This window comes from Pempheris klunzingeri, chromosome 1, assembly GCF_042242105.1.
Source record: "Pempheris klunzingeri isolate RE-2024b chromosome 1, fPemKlu1.hap1, whole genome shotgun sequence".
NCBI classification, from domain to species: domain Eukaryota; kingdom Metazoa; phylum Chordata; class Actinopteri; order Acropomatiformes; family Pempheridae; genus Pempheris; species Pempheris klunzingeri.
Genome location: NC_092012.1, coordinates 29,309,348 through 29,333,460, shown reverse-complemented (window position 1 = coordinate 29,333,460; position 24,113 = coordinate 29,309,348). Strand labels below are relative to the sequence as shown.

Below are 24,113 nucleotides of genomic sequence, written 5' to 3'. Positions count from 1 at the left end.
CTAAGTATCATAATTTTACTTATGTATACACCTATTTGTTATTTGTAATTGCAACAATTAGCTATAATACAGTACAACAGAGTTAAAGATACAGGAGAGCATAATTAAGGAAGAGATGAGAGGGGAAAGCTCTGGCTAACTCATAATCTCATGTTATCTGATAGACCTGCCAGAAAAAGTGTACTTCAAAATCAAGCACTTTCCGAACATTCTGTGCAATAATACCGCCTGGATTAGCATGCTAAAGGCTCCCCCATTTTTTTTTCTTTTGTTTTTTTTTTTGGTGTACAGCAAAAGAAATATTGGACATTTTCAAGTCTTCATCAAAACTAGAAGCTTATGAGCCCATTTAAAATGTACACTAATGTGTACTTGAATTTTTCTTACTTAAATACAAAAAGTTCCATCAATAATAGAAATTGTTTTCTTATAAGATTTAACAATATTAAAAACATTTACAAAAATGAGCGCTATTTGGAGGAAAAGTAGATGAATTTGGTCATTAGCTCTTGTGCAGTATTTTCTTGGCATAAAAGTCCCTACAGGTTTCACAGCAGCGCTGGTACCACCTCATGTCCTGACAGAGGTTCTTCTCTCGGATCACACGACAGTACACCGTCCACTGGTCCCCCATGCATTTGTAGGTTAGAGCAGCTGAGGGGGGGAGGCAGCAAGTCAGTATTCAAAGGTGACATTTGTTGAATCACAGTTTTGACAAGTTCTCCAAAACTTATAAAATTGCATTGCACACAATTGAAAATGGGTGAGAACACACCATTTATCCCCAGTTACACTATTTACACCATAACAAGCTCTAAACATGCTTGTTAATTGTTTGTCTTAGTGAGTATTCTATCTTTTAGAGGAGCACTGCAAACACTTAACCACTACTGTGGGTTTCTTCATGTTCAGCATTCTTATAGCATTATTATTATAATATCGCATTCGGTTGCTGTAGTTAACTGTTGCTTTTTTGTTGGTGTTTTTAGAAAAATCTTGTGTTCCACTGCTCCTCAAGTCCACATGAGGACACTAAGCCCCAAATTTTTCCTGAAGCTGTAATGCCTGTGAATTAGCTTCCTTCTGATGAATAGCAACCTGCCATCAGTGTATGAATGGTTGAATGTAGTCTTAAGGTTTGATTTATCTTTTAAATCTATTTTAGTTGACTTCTATTTAAATTCCAAATTCATTCAGACTACGGTATTAGAATTCTCAAACATTACTCAAATGAGAGGCCTTGATAATGTGTACATTTTGCCCGTGCCTTAGAGAAAACTTTAAAATTACATTAGTTTAAATACAAACAACGACATTGAGTTGTGTCTCACCTAGCCTGGGGGAGGTGATGGTGTTCACATTGATCTTCTCGTTGCAGGTACCATGGTGGCAGGGTCGGTAGGTCGGTGGTCTCAGTGTCACTGGGCAGTCATTACCGTGACGACCAGTCACTTTGTGCATACACTGGACCACTCGCGACTGCAGGCCCTTTCCGCAAGATGACGAGCACTGAAACAGCAAATTAAAGGTGTCAGTCCTCACTGCTCATACTGGGACTCTGTAGAAGTTTAGGACTGTAGCCAACAAAGGTGGTTGTTGTTAACGTAGTATAGAGCTGTAAATTCCCTAAAACACAATTTGTTATTTTTACAATTCTGTTTTTGTTAAAACTAAATAACTGTGATACTGTGTGATGATCAGTGATCTGTATTTTGGACAGATCCAAGCTGGCTGTTTTACCAGTTTACAGTTTTTATGCTGAGCTAGGCTAACCATGTCCTGACTCCATATCTGCACACAGACAAGAGATTCTAGATTCTAATAGTATGTTTCCCAAAAACTGCTGGGTGTTACCATGCCATGCACAAGCAGCCAATTTAAAGAATTAATTTGATGTTGGATTGTCTGGCCTTTGCTGTACAAGTGCGTGGATTCACTTGACAGTGAATATGCACCCCATTATATAGTCCAGGCAAAAAACATTTTTACTATGAAATCTGGAGTGTGAAATGATGAATGGATTAGTGCTTTAACATAAGACGGACATTCAAGCTATCACTCAAAAACAGGATATAATCTAACAATCCATTTATTTTCCAATATGCAAGGTCGTAAACTGCAGGAATGTGTAAGCAATATACATTCTGACTGAAAATTGTGTGCAAATCTAAAACCTTTGAGACATTAAAATGATCAATTAAATTATTATTTTTCTCTAAACCTTCAGACCTGTGTAGGTGGTTTGCATTCGACCTGATAGGGAGTTAGGCACTATCTGTGCCACTGTGGGTGCAAGGGGAAAGTACAATTAAAATAGCTCCCTTTCCTTGTATGCAGGCAACACGTGAGTAACTACTAGATATTACATAAGGAGTGTGGATGAAACTTTGCTTGTGTGAAACAAAGAGGTGGGGGGGGGGAGAAATGTATAGATATACTGAATTCAGTATACAAACATGGCAGCCCACTTATTCCAATGAATGTAAAAAAGTAAAAATGTAAAAAAGTACAAATCACATCCTAACCTGTATACTTCTCTTCTCAGCCAAAGTTTGTATGGTCTAATGGTCTCCCTAATGCCACTATTATTGTCTTCCTCTGGCTGACAGCACTCACAGGAATGACACAGAAAACATATCTTGGTATGTAAATATCATTTCTGACTGTGAATAACAACTCTGTTGCCATTAAATCATAATGGCCACGGCCCAGTGTTGCTCCAGGGGGCTCGATGGGGAGTATATATTCTGGCAGTCTGTCTGCTGATAAAAGGGAGCTCGGGGTCTAGGGTCTGCTGATAACGATGGAGACAGCACCACGTTATGATTGCTTTTTACCCTTTATGGTAGTTTGTTATTGCTAAGATGTCAGTCCATGGTAGGTTGGGCCCAGGAGTAAACTGGAGCAGAAAGCTAATCCTTTTTATTTATTATTATGGAGCAAGCTGACTCACTGACTTGTTCAGAGAGCAAGAATAGATTTCATACAGTATCCTTATCACACCTTTATTCATTTAACTACATACTGCAAATGCATTCAAAAAAAGACACTGAGTTTCTATTTGAACTTATGTATGTAGCTGCATGAGAATCTGTCAATACAGAATCCAGTTAAATATTTATTAATCTTGCTTTTCAGAGGCTTCTTAATCCAAATAGTGGAGGTCCTGCTTCAAAATTATCATCTTAAATTATTTATGAGATGAATAAAATTAACTGGGAGCTTGTGACTCCTCAGAAATTGACAGAATACGTATCAGTCTGTCGGAGCTGCTGCAGCTACTAAAACACTAGCCATTGTACTGTATCGTGGTGTTACAGAGTGGGCTTTCTTCTCTCGCAAGCAATCTTTGTCCGAGTGCAGACACTGGCTGCAGGGAGCACTGTGAGCACACGAAAGTTTAATTTCAGGCTGTCATCAAGTTGCTTGCAGACGTTACGTTAATTCGCGACAGCTGATATAATCTGCCACTGGCAACGTTTGTGAAAGTGACAGTCAGCTCGGGCTAAAAATGAGAAGCTGCTGCCTGGCTGTTCTGTACATTTTGTGCTCTTTGCTAATAATAAAGAGAGGGAAAAGATAATAGATGCAATAACAGATTGATTAGTGTTGAGTGCTGGATCTTAGCCATGTATTTTAGCAATCCAGCTGTACAAACTCACAGCGACTCTCACCAGTACGCCCTTAATATTCACTTCTTGTATATGCAGCAAAAGTCTCTAACTGTGGACTGTAAAGGAGAGCAGCGCCACAATATTAGCAGGCAGTACAGTAAAGGATCGGCTTGGGACATCTCTAGTGGGTTTATCATCTCTCTTTCGCCCTCGTTCTTAAGGCAGCAGCATTCAACATTCACACTGACTTGGTGAAGGTGAGGACATAAGCAGGGTTTCACTTTTTTACACAACAATTTGTCACTTTTCCTGTGATGTTCTTCGCTATAAAGCCCTTCTGGAAAAGTGCTTTTCACTCCACCTTCAAGTGTGGCCATTTGGATCAGTTACAAACTCTTTTGCCTTCGGACGTGGTCGGACAAACTAGTTATTTTCTAGAACAACCTAACCTTTAAAGATTTAAAGTTACCAGTTCAGTTCAATGGCCATTTCAGTCACATTTTTCAACCCACTTGACTTTGTAGGCCTGTGTGAGACATTTTTGTGTCTCCTATCCAGAGGGTACCACAAACTGGCATATGAACAGTGACATCTGGCTATATTCTGCTTCAGAAATCTGATTTAAGAAATTATTCATTTTTGAATTTTCCTGCAAACTTGCACCATCAATTAACTGCATACATTTTTCAAATTTCCATGATTTGTAAACGCCATCTCTAACTGGTATTTCCCTGCAATCTGGACATGGTTGTCTGATCTGAATAAGAAAAACTGCACTTTAATGCAGGTGTGAATGTGCTGATATCCATGTTTTGGTTGGCCAGACTAAATCTGGAGTTTGTCTGGTATCGCAATGAGATTAATGTGAGGTAAAATGTGATCCAGAGCAACGTAATTAATTGCTTCTGTTTATAGCTGCAGGTGAAATAAGTGAGCAGGTGGGTTTAATTGCAGTGACTGTAGGGACAATACCAGAGCTTAATAACAGGAAATGTTTGGCGACCACGTGCATAATTTGAAACTTTTGCTCTTTCTGGTTATATTCCTACCTGTGTTATTGCTTGTCCCACATGCTTTTGGTAGGTTTTGCCAGGCTAGTTTAGTTCTTGGGCATTTGGCCTGAAACTGTACTAATACACAACAGAGAGTCTTAACTCTCTGGATACTGGCAGGGTAATTATGCCGCTTGTTCCGTATGTTCATTCAGCAGTGGTGCACCACTGCTGCTAAAATCCCCCCTCTCCTCATTCTTCACATGACATTGTTTGTTAAATGAGGGTGAGAGAGCACGCAGCAGAACAGTGATGGTGAATGCGAGTGGAGCTGAAGAAAGGATTAGCAGTGAATTGTCAATCTGGCACTGAAAAAACACACTTTAGGCTGCAGTGTGTCAGTTATGCTGCTGCTTCTCCACAACAACAAAAATCTTGTAGATTGTTTTCCCAACTGCTAGAAAAGTGAAGGCGGTCAACTCTAGCAAACATTTCCCCCAGGCTTTAGACTAATGTTGCTGTTGACTCCGCAGGTGTAGCCAGTTTCATTGATTATAGTGAGTTTACTATCGGACCCCGACAGAAAGCCGCCCACTTCTGAGCCTGGTTCTGTTCGAGGCTTCTTCCTGTTAAAGGGCCGCCTGTAACAGTAACATTATGTTTTTTGGCTTCTATGTGATATTAACTAAATTTATAGAAGAGTATGAAAGTCCCCTTTTAAGCTAATGAGGAGTTTCTTTTTAAGTGTGTGTAGCTGACACACACTAAAATATTACAAGTACATGACCAATCAGAAATATCCAGCACTGCGAGCCCCCACCCCCAAAGTTCCTGCACAGGGAGCACGTCCCGAGCAGTGGATTAAAATATTGTCCATGGAACTAAATTTAGACCGTGGTCCTGAGGTCCCTAGTTCCTGGACAGATCCTGCAGCTTTTTGCCTCAAATCCACTGCTACAGCTCCATCCTAAGGGAAACGTGGGACATAACCCTAAAAACATTTATATAGCTGAATTATCTTAAAAAGAAATGCAGCATTACACACACACACACACACACACACACACACACACACACACAGCTTTCTCTCAGTTGTAGGAGTCACAACTTGATTCAGTACCTATTAACCATATTTATGTATCCACTTAGTGTGCTTTCTTCTTTTTCTTCTTCTTTTTAATGATAGGCTTCATTGTTTTTCTAATTGGTGACTAACTTGATCGAGGTGTAAGAAATGACAGAACCTGCCATAATGTAAATGCATTTTGTAATTGCAGCCAAATTTCGATGACTAGTACACACACCTACACCACTGAACTAGTTCAATGTTATTCAACTACAGAAACAAGATACATTTTAATAGCCTGCATCATATTTTTAATACAATTCAAACTTGTACAGGCCCTTATATGATGAGAGCAGATTTAGGTATTCTTCAAATGTCAGTGCCACCACCAGCCAGGATGATTTTACCCAACTATTTCTATTAGCCGACGGATGGAGCTGAATCGCCATAGTTCATGGAATCTGTAGTGAAGCAGTGACTAAAGCGTTCCAGCCCTCTGATGCTGCTGCAGCTACTCCAGCTTCTGGTAATCAGACATAACTTTCCAGAACAGGAAATGCCATTAAAGGTTAATACTGTGGTACCAGCAGCGTAATGAAGCTCACACGGCATCTCTCAACAACTCATTTGCCAAGCATCATTATACTCTCAAATGAGTTTAGCTGATTCCCCGCAGACACAGAAGTAATGATGAGAGGAGAAGCACAAATAGAAACCACAACAGTCTACTGGACATTAGATGGATATATTGATAGAATAAAGGTGTGCTTGGGTGTTTACTATAAATCAGCTCATTCAACACATTTCACTTTTCCACTATGAAGGCACTTTGTGTTCTCGCCCAATCTGTAACAACAGTGATGCCCTGTTAGAAGAATTCTTGGGACTGTTTCAGCAGGCTGGTGAAGAGGAAGTTGTGAAATCTTTACTTTTCAGCACTGTAGAAAGATGCAGTCAGCTGAAACTGATACCAAGAAAAGAGCTCTTGAATTGATGGTGCAGTGAGTTACAGAAGCATCTCCTCGGAGGGTGGGATGAGGTTCGGCCAGAGAGGGAAAACACAGAATTCATCTCCCTTTGTGGTCTTTTTAGTAATGCCTGTTCTTAGATTTCAGCAATTACTTGGTTGAGCACAGTTTATCATACTGTAACTGATAGAAATGATGGCCAAAAATAGAAACTTTTATCATTTTATATGTATCCTGGCTAAATATACAAAGAGGGTGTGTTTCCCTTTTTCTTGGTGAGTGAATGCTGAGTAAGTTGCCATAGTGTTTGTGGACATGATAGTTAATGCTAGCCTTATCCTCCTAGCCAAGCGTTTCAGTTGCTTGACCTTAATAGCATCTTAACCCTGCATGCACCATGGGTTCTGAAGGTTGTCTTACCTTGGACCAATCTCCCGTCTTCCACTCATAGCATTTGGAGTGGTCCTCGCAGGGCTCCTCTTGAGTGGGCTGAGACAGAGGATCACATAGACCCTGAGGGTTTGTACACGACACCGTCCGTCTGCGAATCCCCTGGCCACAGTCTGATGAGCACTGGAGGAAGTGGAAAAATAAGAATAGATGGAAAAGAGTGGTAAACAGAATGAGGGTACATTGGGTTATTCCAAAGATAAGGCTGGTTTGTTCAATCTCTTGTCAACAATTTCTGTAAAGATCCTAAAAGAAGAAGAGTGAGTAGCCACATCCTGATATAGCTTATTCCCCTGTGTCATAGATCTCCAAAGTTCAAAAATCAATGCGTAAAAAAACCTTGGCAATGGTTGTTACATTTTCAAAATAACTTTTGCTTATCGCAGTAAAGTCAAAACTAGTCAGAGCAGTGTTCTTCATACTGAAACAACACCACACCTGCATTTTCACTGACAGGAATAAAGAACCCTTGCTACAGTCACACCAAAGGAATATACGTCCTCAGAAGAAATTCATGAGAAAATTACAGGATAACTGTAGTGCATATCCAAAAAGGTACTTTATTCTAAAAAAAAACAAATTCACAAATGCTGGTCAGAGCTGTCAAATGAGTCTCCTTTTTTAAAACATACAAATCAGAAAATCAGAAACATAAAGGACCATAAAATTTTTCCTCAGTCAAAACACATCAGCTACTGTAAACACGCCCAGCTTGGCTAAAACTGATCATGGTTCTAGTTCCCTAAAGTATTTTAAGGCTCAGATGACCCTTATGGGCTACTGTCTGAATCACTGATGGTCTTTGTTAAGTTATTTGACTTTACATAGCATGCAGGGCATTTTTTCATATTTTTATATAGAGCGCTTTTATTTTCTTATTTATTATGTACATCTATTTTATTCTTATATGTATATACAAAGTTGACTCTGAGAAAGGCATGAAAAATTCCAATATATCTATTCTTACTCGTGCAATCCTATTCTATTCTATTGACAAGTAGAATGAAAAGTAAATGCCTCTAAATCTGTCACTGATCTAACGCCACTGGAAAACAGGTTGCAAAAATCTGAAGAAGCTTTTAATGGTGTGCAGGTGATCTCCCCCCTTGAGAAACACATGTAGGAACTGAAGAACCCTCAGTGTTCAGCGTTTCACTGGCCCAGATCCAGTCATTGTTTTCACATGACATCAGCACAGTGTGTGTGTGAGACGTACCTTGGACCACTCTGAGGCCTCCCACACAGTGAGGCAGAGTCGGCCCTCACAGCCCTGCAGAAGAGGAGGTTTTCCTCCTTGGCAGTACAGGTCCCTGGTGTGGATGAGTGAGCCATTCTGTAGGTGGTAAACACAAGCCACCTCCCTCTGCTGAAGACCTTTACCACAAGTAACGGAGCAAGATCCCCACTCTCCTGTCACCCACCTGTGAGAAAGCCCCACATGTTTACAGTCAGCCAGGTCATAATGCACAAGCCTTCAGGTCTGAATGGGGATAAGATTGAGTCTAAGCTGGTAAAATCATTATTTTATCCCTACTTCATCAACATAAATTCAAGTTATGGATAACCTCTGTGATCACTGTCACTTGGTTGTTTTACAAGAATGAGTATAAAATGCTGATTTAATCACAACTCATAAATATTAGCTGTTGGCCAGCAGTCATTTACGAGCTGCTGGACTGGGGTGCTGATAGTCATTATTTTATAATTGTGGGGTCATGACAACAGCTGTGCAGTGTATCTGACTATATTGACATTCAAAATGAGTGATCTAGGAAAAGATTCGAGATGACAGAAAGTTCCTCTGAACCTAATGCTTTGTTTTGGGTGAGAAAAATCCTTTTTTTAGTCCGGACAGAGGGCTTAAACAGAGAGAAAAAGTTGTGCTTACAAAGTTTACTGGCTTAGTGGGCACATTAGTTTTACAGAGCACATCTCAAGACAAAGTAAAAAGCCAAATGATGATTTATATTTATGTAAGGCTAACGTGATAAAAACATAATAGTAATCTGATTAACATACTGAAAATGAATGGCACAGCTGTTGTGTCATGCCACTCATTCTAAATAAATACCTGTATATGGCATGGCCACCTAACACATATGCTCATTATGCAAGAAGCCTCTAAATCAGGGGAGTGTAAACTCCGCAAAATAAAAAAGCACTTTGTGAAATCTAAGTTTTAAGGTTTATACAAATCTGCAGATTCGTGGCACTTTTCAACTGTAAAACAGCCAAAACATTCCTTTACAATAGTGTCAGGGATTCATATAGGCCCTTATCGGGTTATGAAACTCAGCAAAACGGTGAATGTGAAGAATGTGTGCTGTCAGAAAGACAGCCAGATAAAATGGATAAAAATAAAAGCTGACATGGAACAACTAAGAGGAAGCTAAAAGGTGACAGAGAAAAAACATTTAAGTGTTTACTGATAGTTGTGATGCAGATATGATGTAATATGGTTAAATCACTGTGTCATTTATCTGTTTCTACACTGGCTGCCTGACAGTGGCATGCTCTCCTGATCTTACTATTTCTATTGTGGCACAAGTGTGCTACAGCTCCAAAAACCATTTCAGTGTGTGTGTGTGTGTGTGTGTGTGTGTGAGTGTGTGTGTGTCTCACCGGTACTGGCAGGGGTGAGAGTTGCAGGGTCGTATTTGGGGGTGTGGTCGGTTCTCAGGTTGACAGTAGCTGCTGTTGACCACCTCCATGGTTTTATTGGCTATTCTCATACAGGAAACCACTGTCCTCCTCTCACCTGCACAAACACACGCACACACATATAGGTCAGTGCTCCATGTGTTCTGTGGGGTTTTGGAACATGCCCAAAAAGGAGCTCTCTGTCCTTTGAGTCCACACCAGTAATTAACTTTCATTGTGTAATTGTCTCTGTATTAGACTGAAGCTCTGATGGAGTTCACTGGATGAGTGAACTGGCTGGCAGAGAGATTTCTGGGTATTTAAGTTTGAGGAGTTTTTCTTGGAAAACCATATTTCACACTTAATATTGTCTGTTGCGACGGGGAGTACAAACATCAAGGGATTTATAGCGTTCTGAAAACAGACGCTTGATAGGATTTTTCTCATCATGGTTGTTTTGTAATGATTCCTCCAAACTGGGCTATGGAAAACAACTTTGTTTTATTAATAACAGCGAGAAGAGCAAAGAAAAAACAAACACATCAACAACAGCAAGGATGCAGTGATGAGGCTTTTAGGGAGTCCATGTCTTAGAGAATAAAAACAGGAATTCACTAAAATAGATGCATCAACAACTGCACTTCAGACTGCTGAGATAGAATCTACATCCTGATCGCTGCTCAGAAAATAGAAAGGGATGCTTCACCCAATAATTTTGTTTTCTAAAGCGGCTTGATCGAGCTGCTTACTAAAATGTTTACAACCAAACAACTTCAGCGTATTGAGATACGTTTTGGAAGATTTTGGTGAAACTGGTTGTTTGGAACATAACAAAACACACTCATACGGTAGACAGAGGAGAAGTAGATTATGCTGTAGATTTAAGACGTGTTTTCTGTCACCAGTTTTTAACAGTTAAGATTTGATAATAAAAAGGCAAAGTTTCATATTTTCAGTCAATCCTTGTGTTTTTTTCCCATCACTTATACACAATCTTGCCTATTGCCAATCTGTTCTAACGATGCATATTATCTTAGTCCAAATTCAGTCCGGGTTCCACAAGTAACTGATGAAATTGTTTGCAAAAATTAACCTGAAAAACGAAGTAATAATATTTGCCATCCTTATTCATGAACATGACCGCATGCCTTATTAGCAGTACTGTGAGTACCAAACTGTAAGTTCAAAAAGCTTCAGAGTTTCAAAAGCAGAATGTGGCTTTTTAAAATATGATAAAATAAAAATATTACCTTAATAAATTGTGATACTTAATTAAAATCTGAGAGTATTCAGCAATGTTCTTTGTGGCTGATTTGATATTGAACAAGGTTCATTAAGAATAGACACACAGGTAATCTGCATCTGCTGAATCACTGTGCAAAGACAAGAGTAGACTATATGAAAGGCCGAAGATGCAGACAAAGCTTCTGATCACATGAAATGGCACATTTCATTTAAGTTGTCAGAGCAAAACTATAAAGAAATAATGAACAATATAAGTGTTTATGAGTAAGAGTTTGGGAATTAAGGGAAGCAGACACGTGTGCCTCCGTTCGCCTGCTCTGTTTGCATTGCTTTAAGAGACGGTTAACTTGATGATCTGAGAGGTGGTGCAGTGGTTGGTGCTGTACCACACAGCAACAGCTCCCACCGTTCAAAAACATGCAGGTTAGGCTGACTGACGACCTGTGTCCTCTTGTCCAATGGCAGCTGGGATTGACTCCAGCCCCCCCCCCTGCGACCCTCTAAAGGATAAGTGAGTATCGCTGATGGATGATGATCTTTTTTGATATGAAGACATCTAATCCTAATTTTTAGACTTTTCAAAAACTGTATTATGGATCTGATTGTATATTCATTTTGGTAAAGATGATGCAAGAGAAGTGAATGAGAACTGATAGAAATGTATTATATGAATGCTTAGCAAAGACTTACAACATATAAATTAAATGTAAATGTAAATTTGATTCTTTACCTAATGCCTCCTGGGATTGCTGGCTCAGCTTGAGAGAATGTCAGGCAGCTTCTGTGCGTCTGTTTCTGTGTTTTGTTTCTGTTGTGTGTTAATACCTGATCACTTTCTTACTGTGATGTGCGCTCTGGATGTCAAATCATGCATCTACATGGGATCTCAAGCACATAGATAAACTCTAATCCACCATTAAAAAGAGATAAACTGAGCAGTGGTGGGTTTACCCCTCGCTGTTTCACTGACTGCTAATCCAGGAGCACCTGACTTCGCCTCCTGGAAACAAGCAGCGGACTGCAACTTCAAAGTGATGCATGTACATTAAAATATTTTGAGTGCTGGATAACAATATTAGAAAGCAATAAGAGGATAAGAGGAGCTGCTCAGGAAATCAGCAGCGGGGTGTCTGTACTCTGTGTGGGTGTGTGTGGAAATGTGAGTACGAGTTACAGAGTTACTCAGGCCTGCTCCGTCTAATATGCTGATGAGCATTGTCTTGGATTAGCCACTGGCTCTCCACTCCAAACTCACTGACATCCTCACCCCCCACCCAGTCCAGTTCATACCCCCCACGTGACTCCAGTCTGTCCAGTTAACCCACAGCAGTCTCTCCTTAAATCCCTGTTTTTAATCTTTGACCCGATTCAACCCTCTTAAAAGGTATCAGATTTTTTATTCTGTGTATATTTTGTTATTATTTATTAGGATTAATGTTTTCATGAATGATTTTGTGAAACAGTAAGACAATTGTGTGGTTTAATTTAAGTATAATTGGTCGGACAGTAAATCTGATGGAAAGGCGTGAAATTGAAGATCAAAAAGAGCATTTGAAGGAAGTTAAAGATAAAGTAATAGGTGTCCACAAAGAGGGAGAGGCTACAGCAAAATACCCCAGCTTAATAGTGAGGAAATGGAAGCTGCATCATGACACCCCTCAAAATGCAAGGTGAGACACCAACAATCCACTGTGAAGGAGCTGCAGAGCTCAGTGACTGAGGGTGGAATGAAGGTGGACCAGTCAACAATATCAAGAGCTTAGAATGGAAGGTTGGCTGGAAAGAAGGCATTATTAAAGATAAAACACATTGAGGCACATTTGCCAGAAAGCTTAAAAGTGACCCAGGTAAGATTTTTGGTCAGATAAGACCAGGATAGAGGTTTTTGGCCAAATTAAAAGTGTAGTGGAGTAAACCAAGCACTGTCCATCCATCAACAAACACCATCTCCACAGTGAAGTATGGTGGTGGTTGTCATGCTATCATGCTGTGGGGATGCTTTCCTTCATCTCATTAGAACTGCAATTACAGGAAGATACTGCTAGAGAACCTGCTTCAGCCTGCCGATAAAACTGAAGCTAGGACAAAAAAGTGAATATTCTCAGATGCCAAAGTCAAAGTCCAGATCTCAATCCTATCAAGACTCTCGTGGCACTGTTCCAATCCAACGAGAACAACAACGCAAATCTGCCTGGTTTTTCATTTCCTTTAAAAGGTCTGCTGAGAGTGTAAGGGTTTGCAATAAAAAGACTCAATGGAGAAATATGTCTGGAACTTTTAAGGGGGTTGAATACTTTTGCAAGCCACTGTATGAACTTTGTGGTTTTCCTGGACAAGAAAAACATGGTATTTAGCTTAAAATTGTATTCATGTCATGGTGGCGAGGCCTCTTATTGACAAAATTACTTATTGACACATAAACTCAGTGCTAATAGTTATTAGAGAGGCCTTTCTAATTGTGGGTAGGGCCTCACTTAGCCAGCAGAACAGGCTGAATTCTTTGTGCCACGGAGATTTGGTAACATTTCTTTGGGCGTCTGGTCTGTGTTGCCATGCAGTTGCTGCAGATTTGTCAGCTGCATGTTCAACATGCTGGAAATCACTTGTTTTACATGACTTAGATTATATTTCTTTGCCATTCTGATGCCAAAAAACATGTGGACCTCTTGACCATGTCTACATGCTTTTTCAAAGTGATTTGCTGCCACATGATTTTCTGAATAATTTACTAATTAGTAATGATACTATATATACTATGTAATGGTACTTAGTAATGATTTTATAACTTATAACTCTTTAACTTGTACTTTTTCATACAGAAATTAGTAATAATGACTGGAATAAATATTGAATAAATAATAAAATGGAATAAATCGCAGATATTTTCTCTCAGCACGTTGATCAGGTTGCACAGGCAGTAACACAGCACAACTCCAATCAAAGACAAAGAAAAAAACACTCAGAGGTTGTTTTGTAATTGTGACTCAGCGTCCTAATTATTACGAGAGAACAACTCCTAATTTTATCCAGGAGACAAAGTCAGGTGCTTGTGGATTAGAAGTGAAGCAGCTGGGGGGGAAACCCACCACATCTTAGATCTCTTGTTAATGGTGGATTAGAATTTATGCATCTGCTTGAGATCCCATAGTGATTCAGAGCACACATCAAAGTGAGTAGCAGCCAAATATTCAAGTTCTGTAGAAACCAACGCTTCTATTTAGCAAGAATATGTTTTGGATGCATGTTTTATTTGGATCTTTATTTTAGAATAATGAGAGCTGGACCTGAGATAATACAGTTTGTCTCTTGAACCTTAGAAAAGGTAACCATGGTTATCAATCATCTCCGAAACGAATTGTTATTCACTTTTATTTCCTTCTGAGGCTTTAAAATATACTGATGTCAATGATGTTCTGTATGTTTCAATAATATAGTAAAACATGAACTGGGAGGTCAGTGTAGCAGATTCAAGCCTTCTTTGTTCTTATACTGATTTTACTGTTACATTTTTTTTCAGTATTTAATGTTACTGCATTTATTCTCCAAAGTCACTTTCAAAGTCAAGTTTGTACTTTTGAATGTCTTGGCTTTGTTTTACATGCTTGCTGCCAACCAAATATCCCTCTCAGGAACAATAAAGAGATCTCAGCTCTCAGAACTATCATGTTCTGTCAAGTCAGTGTATTTGTAAAAGCCCACATCACACACACTGTCCAATGGTTCCTGATTTTGAAAGTTTGGCAAAGGCAGTTCAAAGAGAAATAAACCAGATGACATTTACAAAAAATATTTTCATTACTGTAACTTCTTATGATTTTACTGTTGAGACAACCTGATTTCCCCACAGAGTATGTTATGTTACATTACGTGATCATGTGTGCGCGCAACCACGTCTGATAGTTTGATAGTGTGTTACCTCCTCCACACTGGACAGTACAGTCCTGCCAGCTGCTGTGCGTCCAGATGTAGAGATACTCTGGTTCTCTGTGCTCCTCCCTGCCCCGGTCCTGGGTTGTGTTCAGAGAGACTGTGTACTCATAGTGGATCCCGTAGCTCTGGTCATGAAAGAGCAACACCTGGGAATGCAAAAGATAGGGGCTTAAAGAAAAGGAAGCTCAAAACCCTTCACTCAGTTTATCTGCTGTTTATCCCTTTATCTATGTTTGCAGAACACATAATTAAAGTTAAGGATTAAGCCAAGTTTACAGTAGTTGCTGCCACTTAAATTAACACTAAAAGGGTTTTTCCATAGGCCACAGCCACACAGGACAGACATTCTGCTGTGGCTGACCATGGCCACCCTTTCTCCTAGCCTTTGCTGTGCCATCAGCGGCTAAACACTGAGAGAAAGTTTTTAAAAGTCTCCCTGCGTTCAGCTCTGCGCTTCTACCTGAAATCATTGTGCTTTGGAGATTAATTTCTCTCCTGTGCTCTAATCAGACACAAACTGAACCTTTCCTGCTGCTGAAGCTGTAAGAAAATGCCACCAAGATAGCAAAGCTTTTTTTAGCAGCACTGTCCTTCAGCATAAACAGGTCCACTCAGCCAGATATCGACATATTCTGCTCTATTTGGTCGGCAGATCACTTTTAAATATCACAGGGAGGAATAATTCAAACAGAAGCAGCCAGACTGAGCTAAAAAAGCTGTGATTTGTGACCAGCACACCATCAAGGTAAACAACTTTTTTTCCTGCTGTGTGATGCAGCAGAAAAATACTGCATCGTGCTCACAGCCGCTCACAACATGAGTTGGCATGACTACCGACCCCCCCCCCCCCCCCCTCCTCCTTCTGGGCAGCCCTGGGAAAGATAATCATTTGGTTCCTTGGCACCCACAACCGCACTGCAAGGGGAACAATAGTTGTAGCTGATATGAAGAGAATGATCTCCTCAACATCTTGGAATTGTCTCTTTCACAATGTTTGCAGATTATTAAGCTTAATTTGTGCGGAAGGGACGATGATTGAGATAACTGAGTTATTGCAGGGAGCAAACATTGCTTTAGCAGGCTAACAACAGAATCCTATGAGTTCATTCACATTCTTCTTAGTTACTAAAATACTTTCTGTCATTAACAGCCGGATCCATCCTTCTTCACTGCATGCATTAGTCCACCGTGCGGTTCTATAAACAATGACACTACATTAGGCTTCTATTATTACAAAGTGAAAAGAAATATGCAGAGCAGCAAATGAGCTCTTGAACATGTACATGAGAGCACATTAGGCCACAAATGATGGAAATAGAAAAAAATTGAATGAAAAAATGTAAATTATAGCAAAAATAATTTTTTATAGCAAGTATATTGAATGACTACTGATACAAATACAATGTAGAAAAGGTTCATCGTGTAAAATAAGACACATAACTGCATAGAACCAAGAAAATTTACACATGATTCCATTTGGTTTTTGAAGCAATCAAATTTAAACAGGAAACTGGTTTTGTTAGGACTCTGATGACCTGATAATATGGGGGGGGGGGCTTTCAGTCTGCCAGAATGTAGTCTGTTTCCCAGAGACATAAAATACATTGAAGATGACACTGTTTATCACAACCCTGACAGGAGATTCATTAGCTGCCATTACAGCCAGACCACTGCCTAACAACTATGCACAATAGTGCAATCAACTGTTCAACCATGTCTCCATCTCTGCACGGGGTGATTGTGTGTGGTCCTCTGTGTGCATGAAGTGTAGATGCACCAGACTCCCTTAATACTGGGCAACTACCAATATGGCAGTCCGATCTGATTGTTATATTTACGAAACATGTATCTGACACATTGAAATAACGTGTAGCCTTCTCAATTTGGCACACCTTATTTTTGACAAACTTTTTGGTCTAAATATTGATGGTCCCCATTCAAAATGACAAGTCTGGTACGCTTAAACTATCAATATGATATCAATGACAGTTTAACATCAGAAGAAATTTTTTTTTGAAGAAGAAGTTTGTCATTTTAAAAGTTGAAAATGATGGTCGCCAATACAAATACTTTAAAATATGCCTGGATCGGCCCTGATACCACATTTTCTGATCAGTGTGGGACATCTGTAATATTAACAAACATGACATAAGTAATGTGAAAGTAATGAGCACCAACTCTGCAGTTCCCCTAAGCTTTCAGAGACTTTTACCCTCTTTCAGCTTCATTGTTTTGGTTTTCCAGCCTGCAGCTTTACTGGTTCGGTACATGACATTGCTGTTAAAAGTTTGGCTTTTGTCATTGCAGACATACAAGACTTTCCTTTAGCTTCATTCAGATGTAGCTGCACTTTTATGGGTTTGGTTTTTACAATATTTAGAGCCTGTTGTGGGAGCGGGAGCTTAGAGCAGAGAGAAACGGAGAGAAAAAGTTTTAAAAAGTTATGGTACAGAGACAGGAGCATTTTCTGTTGTCTCGCAGGCACACACTGAATGATTTCAAAATCTGTTCTGCCTCTGAAGCATGAATTAATGACCGCTGTGAGCACAAGGAATGCTCGCACCCACCTCTAACAGTGAAACTACTGATATGTTTTCACACCAGTTTCATCATTCACTGTTACTAGACAGTGGATTCTGCTGCCTGTTTTATATTCTCTGACAGTGCAAGAGCAATGAATGATAGGATGTTAGGTTGGGGCTGCTATTTAATTTCTATTTTCTCACATGCTGTGTGCAATGTTTCTTGCTGGATATTCATTTATTCATCCACAAAGTTGGCATGAATCAGCTTGGTCAGATTATTGCTCGTGGTTGTATGACTCCCCCGGTCACACAGCGGATCAATCTCCTCAGTATCTCAGTTGTCTCCCTACCAGTCTTTCATAAGCCCCTTTCATAAATAGTCCTTGAAAACCTTTCAGGCACTGCTAGTGATTTTTATTATTCACACATGCAGCTACATTTCTGTCTTGAGCCTTTTCACACATCGTCATGACAGTGTCCGTTCAGCCCCAAAACAAAACCCACAAACACCCCCGACCCCTTCGCTCTCACACCAGTTGGGACACACGATGAAAGCACCTCCCTCTAAAGAAGCTGCAGTTTTTACTGATTGACAACTGTAACATTTACTGCTAATTCGCTAACTACACTTTTTTTTTCATTTGCCATCACACACACACCTCTCTGAAATGTTCCTCAACCTGTCAAAGATAGATCACACGTGTGACAGGAGCAATGATTGAGATGACCGATAATAGTTACGCTGATCTTAGAAAGCGGCACAACATCTAGTCTCTTTCTTTCTCTCCCTCTCTGTGCATTTTTAACCCCCGAGCTGCTGCAGCCTTTAGATGAATCTAATCTAATCTAAAAATGTCGGTAGGTCCCACTTAGAGAGATTGTTGTTCGGGATGCATGTATGGAAGGGGCTCCAAATTAATTAAAAGCAGTTTAATTTTCTGTTGATTGACATTTGTTTGACGACAATGTCTTTCTTTTTATCCATAATGCTTTTATTCTTAATTCTTATTATTCTTAATTTTACATCAAAACTAGAGATCAACAAATAGCATGTCTAATTGTATCTGCCGATTTTATCTCATCATAGATATCTCTTCATCAGCTTAAATGTGCGGCAAGTAAGAACAAGTGAGGAAAATGCTAAATATTTGTTTGTGGTCATGTAGAGACAGTGTCTCCAATACATAGTCTGTCCATCAGAGATCACTGTTAAGTTCATCTTTGCACTGTTAAAATCTTGTGTTCACTACAGATCACAATTCTTTAATAAACTTCAGGAATCTTTAGAAAAATCAATATGCAAGACATCAAATCAGCCAAAATAACATTCTCTGCTTTTTTTAAACTGGCAAATATTAATCTAGCATCAACCAATAGTCTTATATCAATACGGCACTAATTAATACCACAAATAAAATAGGTTACATTGTGAAGCCCCAAGCAAGAATTGATTCAACACTGAAACCCAATTGACTATTAACGATACATTCAATGATACAGTTAGAGATCAATCAATCCCACTTTTGTATCCAGGGTGTATCATGATATAACAACACAGAACAGAGTGACGGATGTGTTTACCATCAGGTGTAAGGGGGTCTTAGTGGGTCCCTTGGCAGACATCTTCTCCCACAGTCCCCTTCTAACATAGCGCACCGTGGTCCCGGCCAGCTCGAACTCTCCCGGAAGCTCGATCTTCCAGTCGCTGTTGATGGACCTCTTGCTGGAGTCTTTGAGGGCTGTGGGGAGGAAGCAGGGGGTAAGAAGTTACACTTTTGACACGGGATATGGAACACTCATTCTGCTCACATGTGGCTCATCCTTACTAAACAGATGTCACAGGTTAGTTAGTATCCTCGTCCACTGGACACTGATATGTGCACAGAACATGTTCTGTGTCTTTGTGTGCTTCCACTTTATAAAATAATTTAGTGTTTACACTAGAGGCTCATAAAGAAAAGTAACAACTACTTGGTGTCATTTCATCAAATGTCATTTAAGAAGAGTAGAACTGAAATGGCTACAAGTTCACAAAGTCTATTATCACTAATAGCATTCCTATAATAAATCCTATTATAATTCTATTGTAAGCATAGAGAAATATCTGCACTGCCACCTCTATGGTTAAGGTCTGGTTAAATGAATAGTTCAAAATTTGCAGAAACATGCTGATTTACTCTGATGTCTGTTTATTAGGTGCAGGCTGGGAGGCATGGATGTGGTTAACCTAGCAGGGAAAAAATACGCCCTCTAACACTTCTAAAGCTCAAAAATGAACACACTGAATCTTATTGGTTTAATCAGTGCAGACATGTGAATTGGCAGTTTGTGGTTTTAGGAGGAGTTATGGGACTGTTTCCTTTGTAATACCAGGTGCACTGACTATCCAGGGTCTTGTGATCATACTTGTTTGCCGGCTTTGGTTACATTCCGCCTGTAAAGAGACCAAAACCACAACCTGTGCTCATGCAGTATCTACCTGTAGGCCTTGTTATAGGCGTAGAGGATACACAGAGGTGGCCAGATAGAGGATAAATGCTAAAGTGACTTTCTTTTAAAGGTTAAATCAGAAAGAGAGATAATTCTGGAGTGGTCACAGCAGTTTGCTCCCTCAGCTGCTCCCTCCCTCAAACACAGCAAGGACGGCCTGTTAAAAGAACCCTTATGTGGATTGTGGGTTCTCTGAAGCCCAGCCAACTGACTAGCTCACCACATGTCCACAGCAGCATACTTCACTCTGTCTGAGACTGTCAGACTGTCAGAGATGGGCTCCACCTTAAGGTGGAATAACCATAGCTGATGTTGTTGAGATCGCCCAAACAACAGAATGTTTGTTGTCTAATCAAATCTCAATAAGCTGTGTGTGAGATCCATGAAATGAGGGTCAAAACTATAAAATATGAGACCCATATTGTATTAATCAGAATCATCCTAAATGCTGTCTGGAGTTAATAAACACTTGTGTAAAAAGGGAAAGCTACCCAGCTTCCTGTAACCTTGGGTTAAGGTTAAGGCACCAGAAATGGCTGACAGATCTGTGGTGCTAATTTCTACTGCCAGAGGATCAGTCAGTACAAATATCTTATTATCATAGATCAAGAGATTCCGCTTCTTTTCCTGTCGTCTAAAAACCCAAAAATATAGACCAACCTTATAGCAGGTCTGACACTGACAGGAAGTATTGTTCCAGAGTTACTTTGATGTGCTGCTGTTTTTCTTTCTCTCTGTGGGAGTTTGTACTCTTTGGGATTCATCTGCTGCCATCACTGTTCTCACTGGCTGCCTACAAAACATCCACATCCCCTGTTTCATCAGGGACCGAACTGGAGCTGATCCCAGCCAGGGAGCCACGTTAACCCTGCAGTCAGCTTTCACAGCGTCGGCTCCACAGAGGTCTTAGTTGAACAACTGCCTATTTGCTTGAAAGTAAATGGGGCGTAGTCATATTAGGGTTTTACTGATGTACTATTACAAAGGCTGTTATTAGTATAATATTATATAACTTTAATCCTGCCAGATTCCACAGCTCCTCTGATCAAGGGTCTCTGGCAATGTGTCCGGGGTGCACCTCACCATCACTGCAAGTCTGATCAGAGGACTGGTACCAAAATTAGTACAGAGTTGAGGAGAGACTACAGTGACCAATAACATTATCCAGTAAGTGTAAAAAACTTTAGTAGTAACCGTTAGTAACAGAAAGCTCAGGTTTTGTTTTGGATATAAATCTGAAAACAAGAATCTGTTGAGTTCAGCACAGTCAGATATGAAGTGAACCAATTAGCAAATGTTCGAAATCATATTGCTACTACAGTATTCACTAATAACTAGTTAAAGTTAGAATTAGTAAGTTAGTAAACTATACTTCTGTATGTGCATGGTCAGATTTCCACTCAAGTGTATTAAAAACTGTTTTTGATGAATATTTTTAAGGAAAATACAAAATGTTTCCAGAAAAGCCACCATGTTTCCCATCCATCCTTCCAGATAAGATACGCATGGAATCATAAATGCATAATAGTAGTACTAAAGTAGTTCTGTGTAGACACTGTAGCACTTTGGCTACAGATGTCAAACTTTCACAGAAGAAAAAACCTGTTATTGTGTTCGTGAGCATGTCTGGAAGTTAGCAGTGATCATTTTCAAGAACCTTAAGGACGCCTTGTAAAACGCGTTCATTATTACCCAGAAAGCTATGTGAAGGCTTGTCCTCCACAACTTTGATCCTCCTGGCTCCTGCAGGGATAACCACAGCCTCGATGTAGCCTGACAGACAGACAGAAATATGAGGTGAGAACACATCCAGAGACAAACAGAGAACAGAGCACGCGCATCCAGAGAGTCTTCAAAGGCGTTGGATCAAAAAACAAACTGAGGGCAAAAGTCAGACAAATTGAAATGTGCTGGGAGCTTTCAGTGCAGTGCGTGGATCTTTTGTCTGACTTTTGGAAACAGATTCAGAGACATACGGAGGTGGACATGGAGACAGGGACGGGCTGGTGACCTCTGTCTGTATTACAGATGCTCAACTGAACTCATTCCCTCATAGTGTCACATATATTTATGTTTTTTGCACAATTTAATCACACGTCTTTCTTCTAGTGTTGGAGCCATTAAAGGACCGTACCAGTGTTTTTGCATTTTATCCCACATTACCTAAGATAAGCTTCACATTAGTGCTGAGCCCTTTCAAACAAGTTGTGATGTTATAGCCGTAGTTTAGAGTCTTTTGGCTCCTCCATTGGGTTCCGATTGTTTTTAATACTCAGAGACTCCAGTAAGTTCAGGGTTTGTTTTGAATCTGCTTATGAAATCAAAGTTCACTTCTGAGATTCTTATTGAAAAGACTGATAAAAAACAACCGAACTGAAAACGTAAGACGCAGGTGATATAAATGCTGATTAAATAAGTATCTGACATTGATATTAGACATTTAACATATTGATATTACACCTTATTATTCATGAGCCAGCATAATTTCATGAACACTAGAAAAAATTAAAAATTCAAATTAATTAATTGGTAAGCCAGAGTGGTGCTTCTTAAAAAAAGTTAAAATTTTGGCCTTTTGGCAAGTTGTTAATTGTTAATTGTAAATGTGAATTAGCTGCATTTAATATCTGCTGCTTGTGAAAGTCGCCATTTAAACTGGTGAAAGTGATGATCAGTGCTAATGTTACCAGAATTGTTTGCACATTCCTGATTAAGAAGCCAGTAGCGACAAAAGAACTGTTATAAATATTCTATTAGATATTTTATATTATATTTTACTGGAACCAGATTCAAAACAGAAGAAGCTATTTAAATCTAAATGTAATGCAGCTGTAACTGCAGGCTGGCTGCATGATTGTAGAGCAACACTTTAACTTAAAATAAAATAAAAGCAAACATTTACCAGCTGATTTTCATCATACTGTACAGAAATACAGTACAAAACAAGAGTTTAACGTGGGTTAAAGCCCTAAACAACACTGTCCACTGTAGTTTACTGTAAAACAAGGACCATTTGCAATGAGCATGAGAACATAATGGCAAATATTAAGGCTATAATATGCAAAAACACAGGTAAAATCCTTTCAATTTAGAATATCCAATGCCATATTTCCATACTAACATTCTCCTGGAAATAATCTAAATTAAGATAAATTCACTCAAACCTCCCTGACTTTGTTACAGTACCTGACAGCACCACCTAAAACTCAAATTACCGTCCCGGGAGGCGTGTTGATTTTTTTAAACACCATCAGTTAACTTTGGGGATTTAAGTGGGGCTGTTAGGCAAAGCAACACAATCAGTCTACCTTTATCACCCATGTCCACATTGTTGAGTTCATTACTGGCAACACAATTTTATTTTCCAATTGTATCATCTCCATCTCACAGCCAGCCACCAGCCCTTCTCCACACACATCACACCACTTCATACTTGTTGGGCATCATTACAATACAAAGCAGCTCAATCTTGTCTTCCAATGCCTGTCTTTTGAGAGTTAGCTTCTAATTACTAAATACTTTTTTATTTGTTTTAATTTTTGGTCTTATTATCAGTCCTTTTGGCCATCATTCTCATCAGTTATGACAACATTTTACTCACCATCTTCACAGCTGAGATCTCTGGACAGAAAGTGACAGCTCTAAAACCGAGCCAGCAGGAAGCCTCAACATTGTGGTGATGATATTTTACCTATTATATTAACATGTCTTACAAATACATTAAAATCCCCCACTGCATTGTGGAAATAAAAAAAGCAACCAACTATAGCTGTAAACAATGAACCAGGAAGTAAATTGGTCAATATGGGTAATTACCTCAATGTTCACTTTCCACTTCAAAATGATCAAATAAAATATGTATGTGATGTATTCAGTTTTACCTGATTTAATCATTCTCAGGGCATTGTCAATGCACACAGATGTATCTCACAGATAAATAGAACTCACAGATTTATCACTCTAATGAATACGTACAGTTTGTTAGCACATGAGCTTTGACTCATGTGGTTCCCCCTGTTCATGGGTTGTAACAGTTTGTAGGTCTTGGTGCAAAATTGCCTAATTACTTTCTGACAGAGAGACCAAATATGTTCCTCAGCAGGACAGCATTGTTTAATGGTGCCTTCTAGTGCAGCTACAAATTAGCTTTACAACATTTTTTATTATGCTCTGCTGTAGTTATGATTTGGTCA

The 24,113-nt window shown here is 39.4% G+C and overlaps 1 protein-coding gene across 1 annotated transcript in view; it reads right to left on the bottom strand.

Annotated features, from left to right (window-relative positions):
* Positions 1–473: 473 nt before the first annotated feature.
* The window catches only part of adamts17 (ADAM metallopeptidase with thrombospondin type 1 motif, 17), a 103,299-nt gene continuing 79,659 nt past the window's right edge, over positions 474–24,113 (bottom strand). Inside the window, exons 17-24 of the mRNA XM_070834155.1 lie at positions 21,613–21,693; positions 19,012–19,169; positions 14,892–15,051; positions 9,713–9,848; positions 8,307–8,511; positions 7,061–7,213; positions 1,332–1,509; positions 474–654 (exon numbers count right to left, since the gene is read on the bottom strand). Coding sequence (XP_070690256.1) covers positions 503–654; positions 1,332–1,509; positions 7,061–7,213; positions 8,307–8,511; positions 9,713–9,848; positions 14,892–15,051; positions 19,012–19,169; positions 21,613–21,693 — 1,223 coding nt within the window. The 3' untranslated portion in view covers positions 474–502. The remainder of the gene's footprint in view (positions 655–1,331; positions 1,510–7,060; positions 7,214–8,306; positions 8,512–9,712; positions 9,849–14,891; positions 15,052–19,011; positions 19,170–21,612; positions 21,694–24,113) is intronic.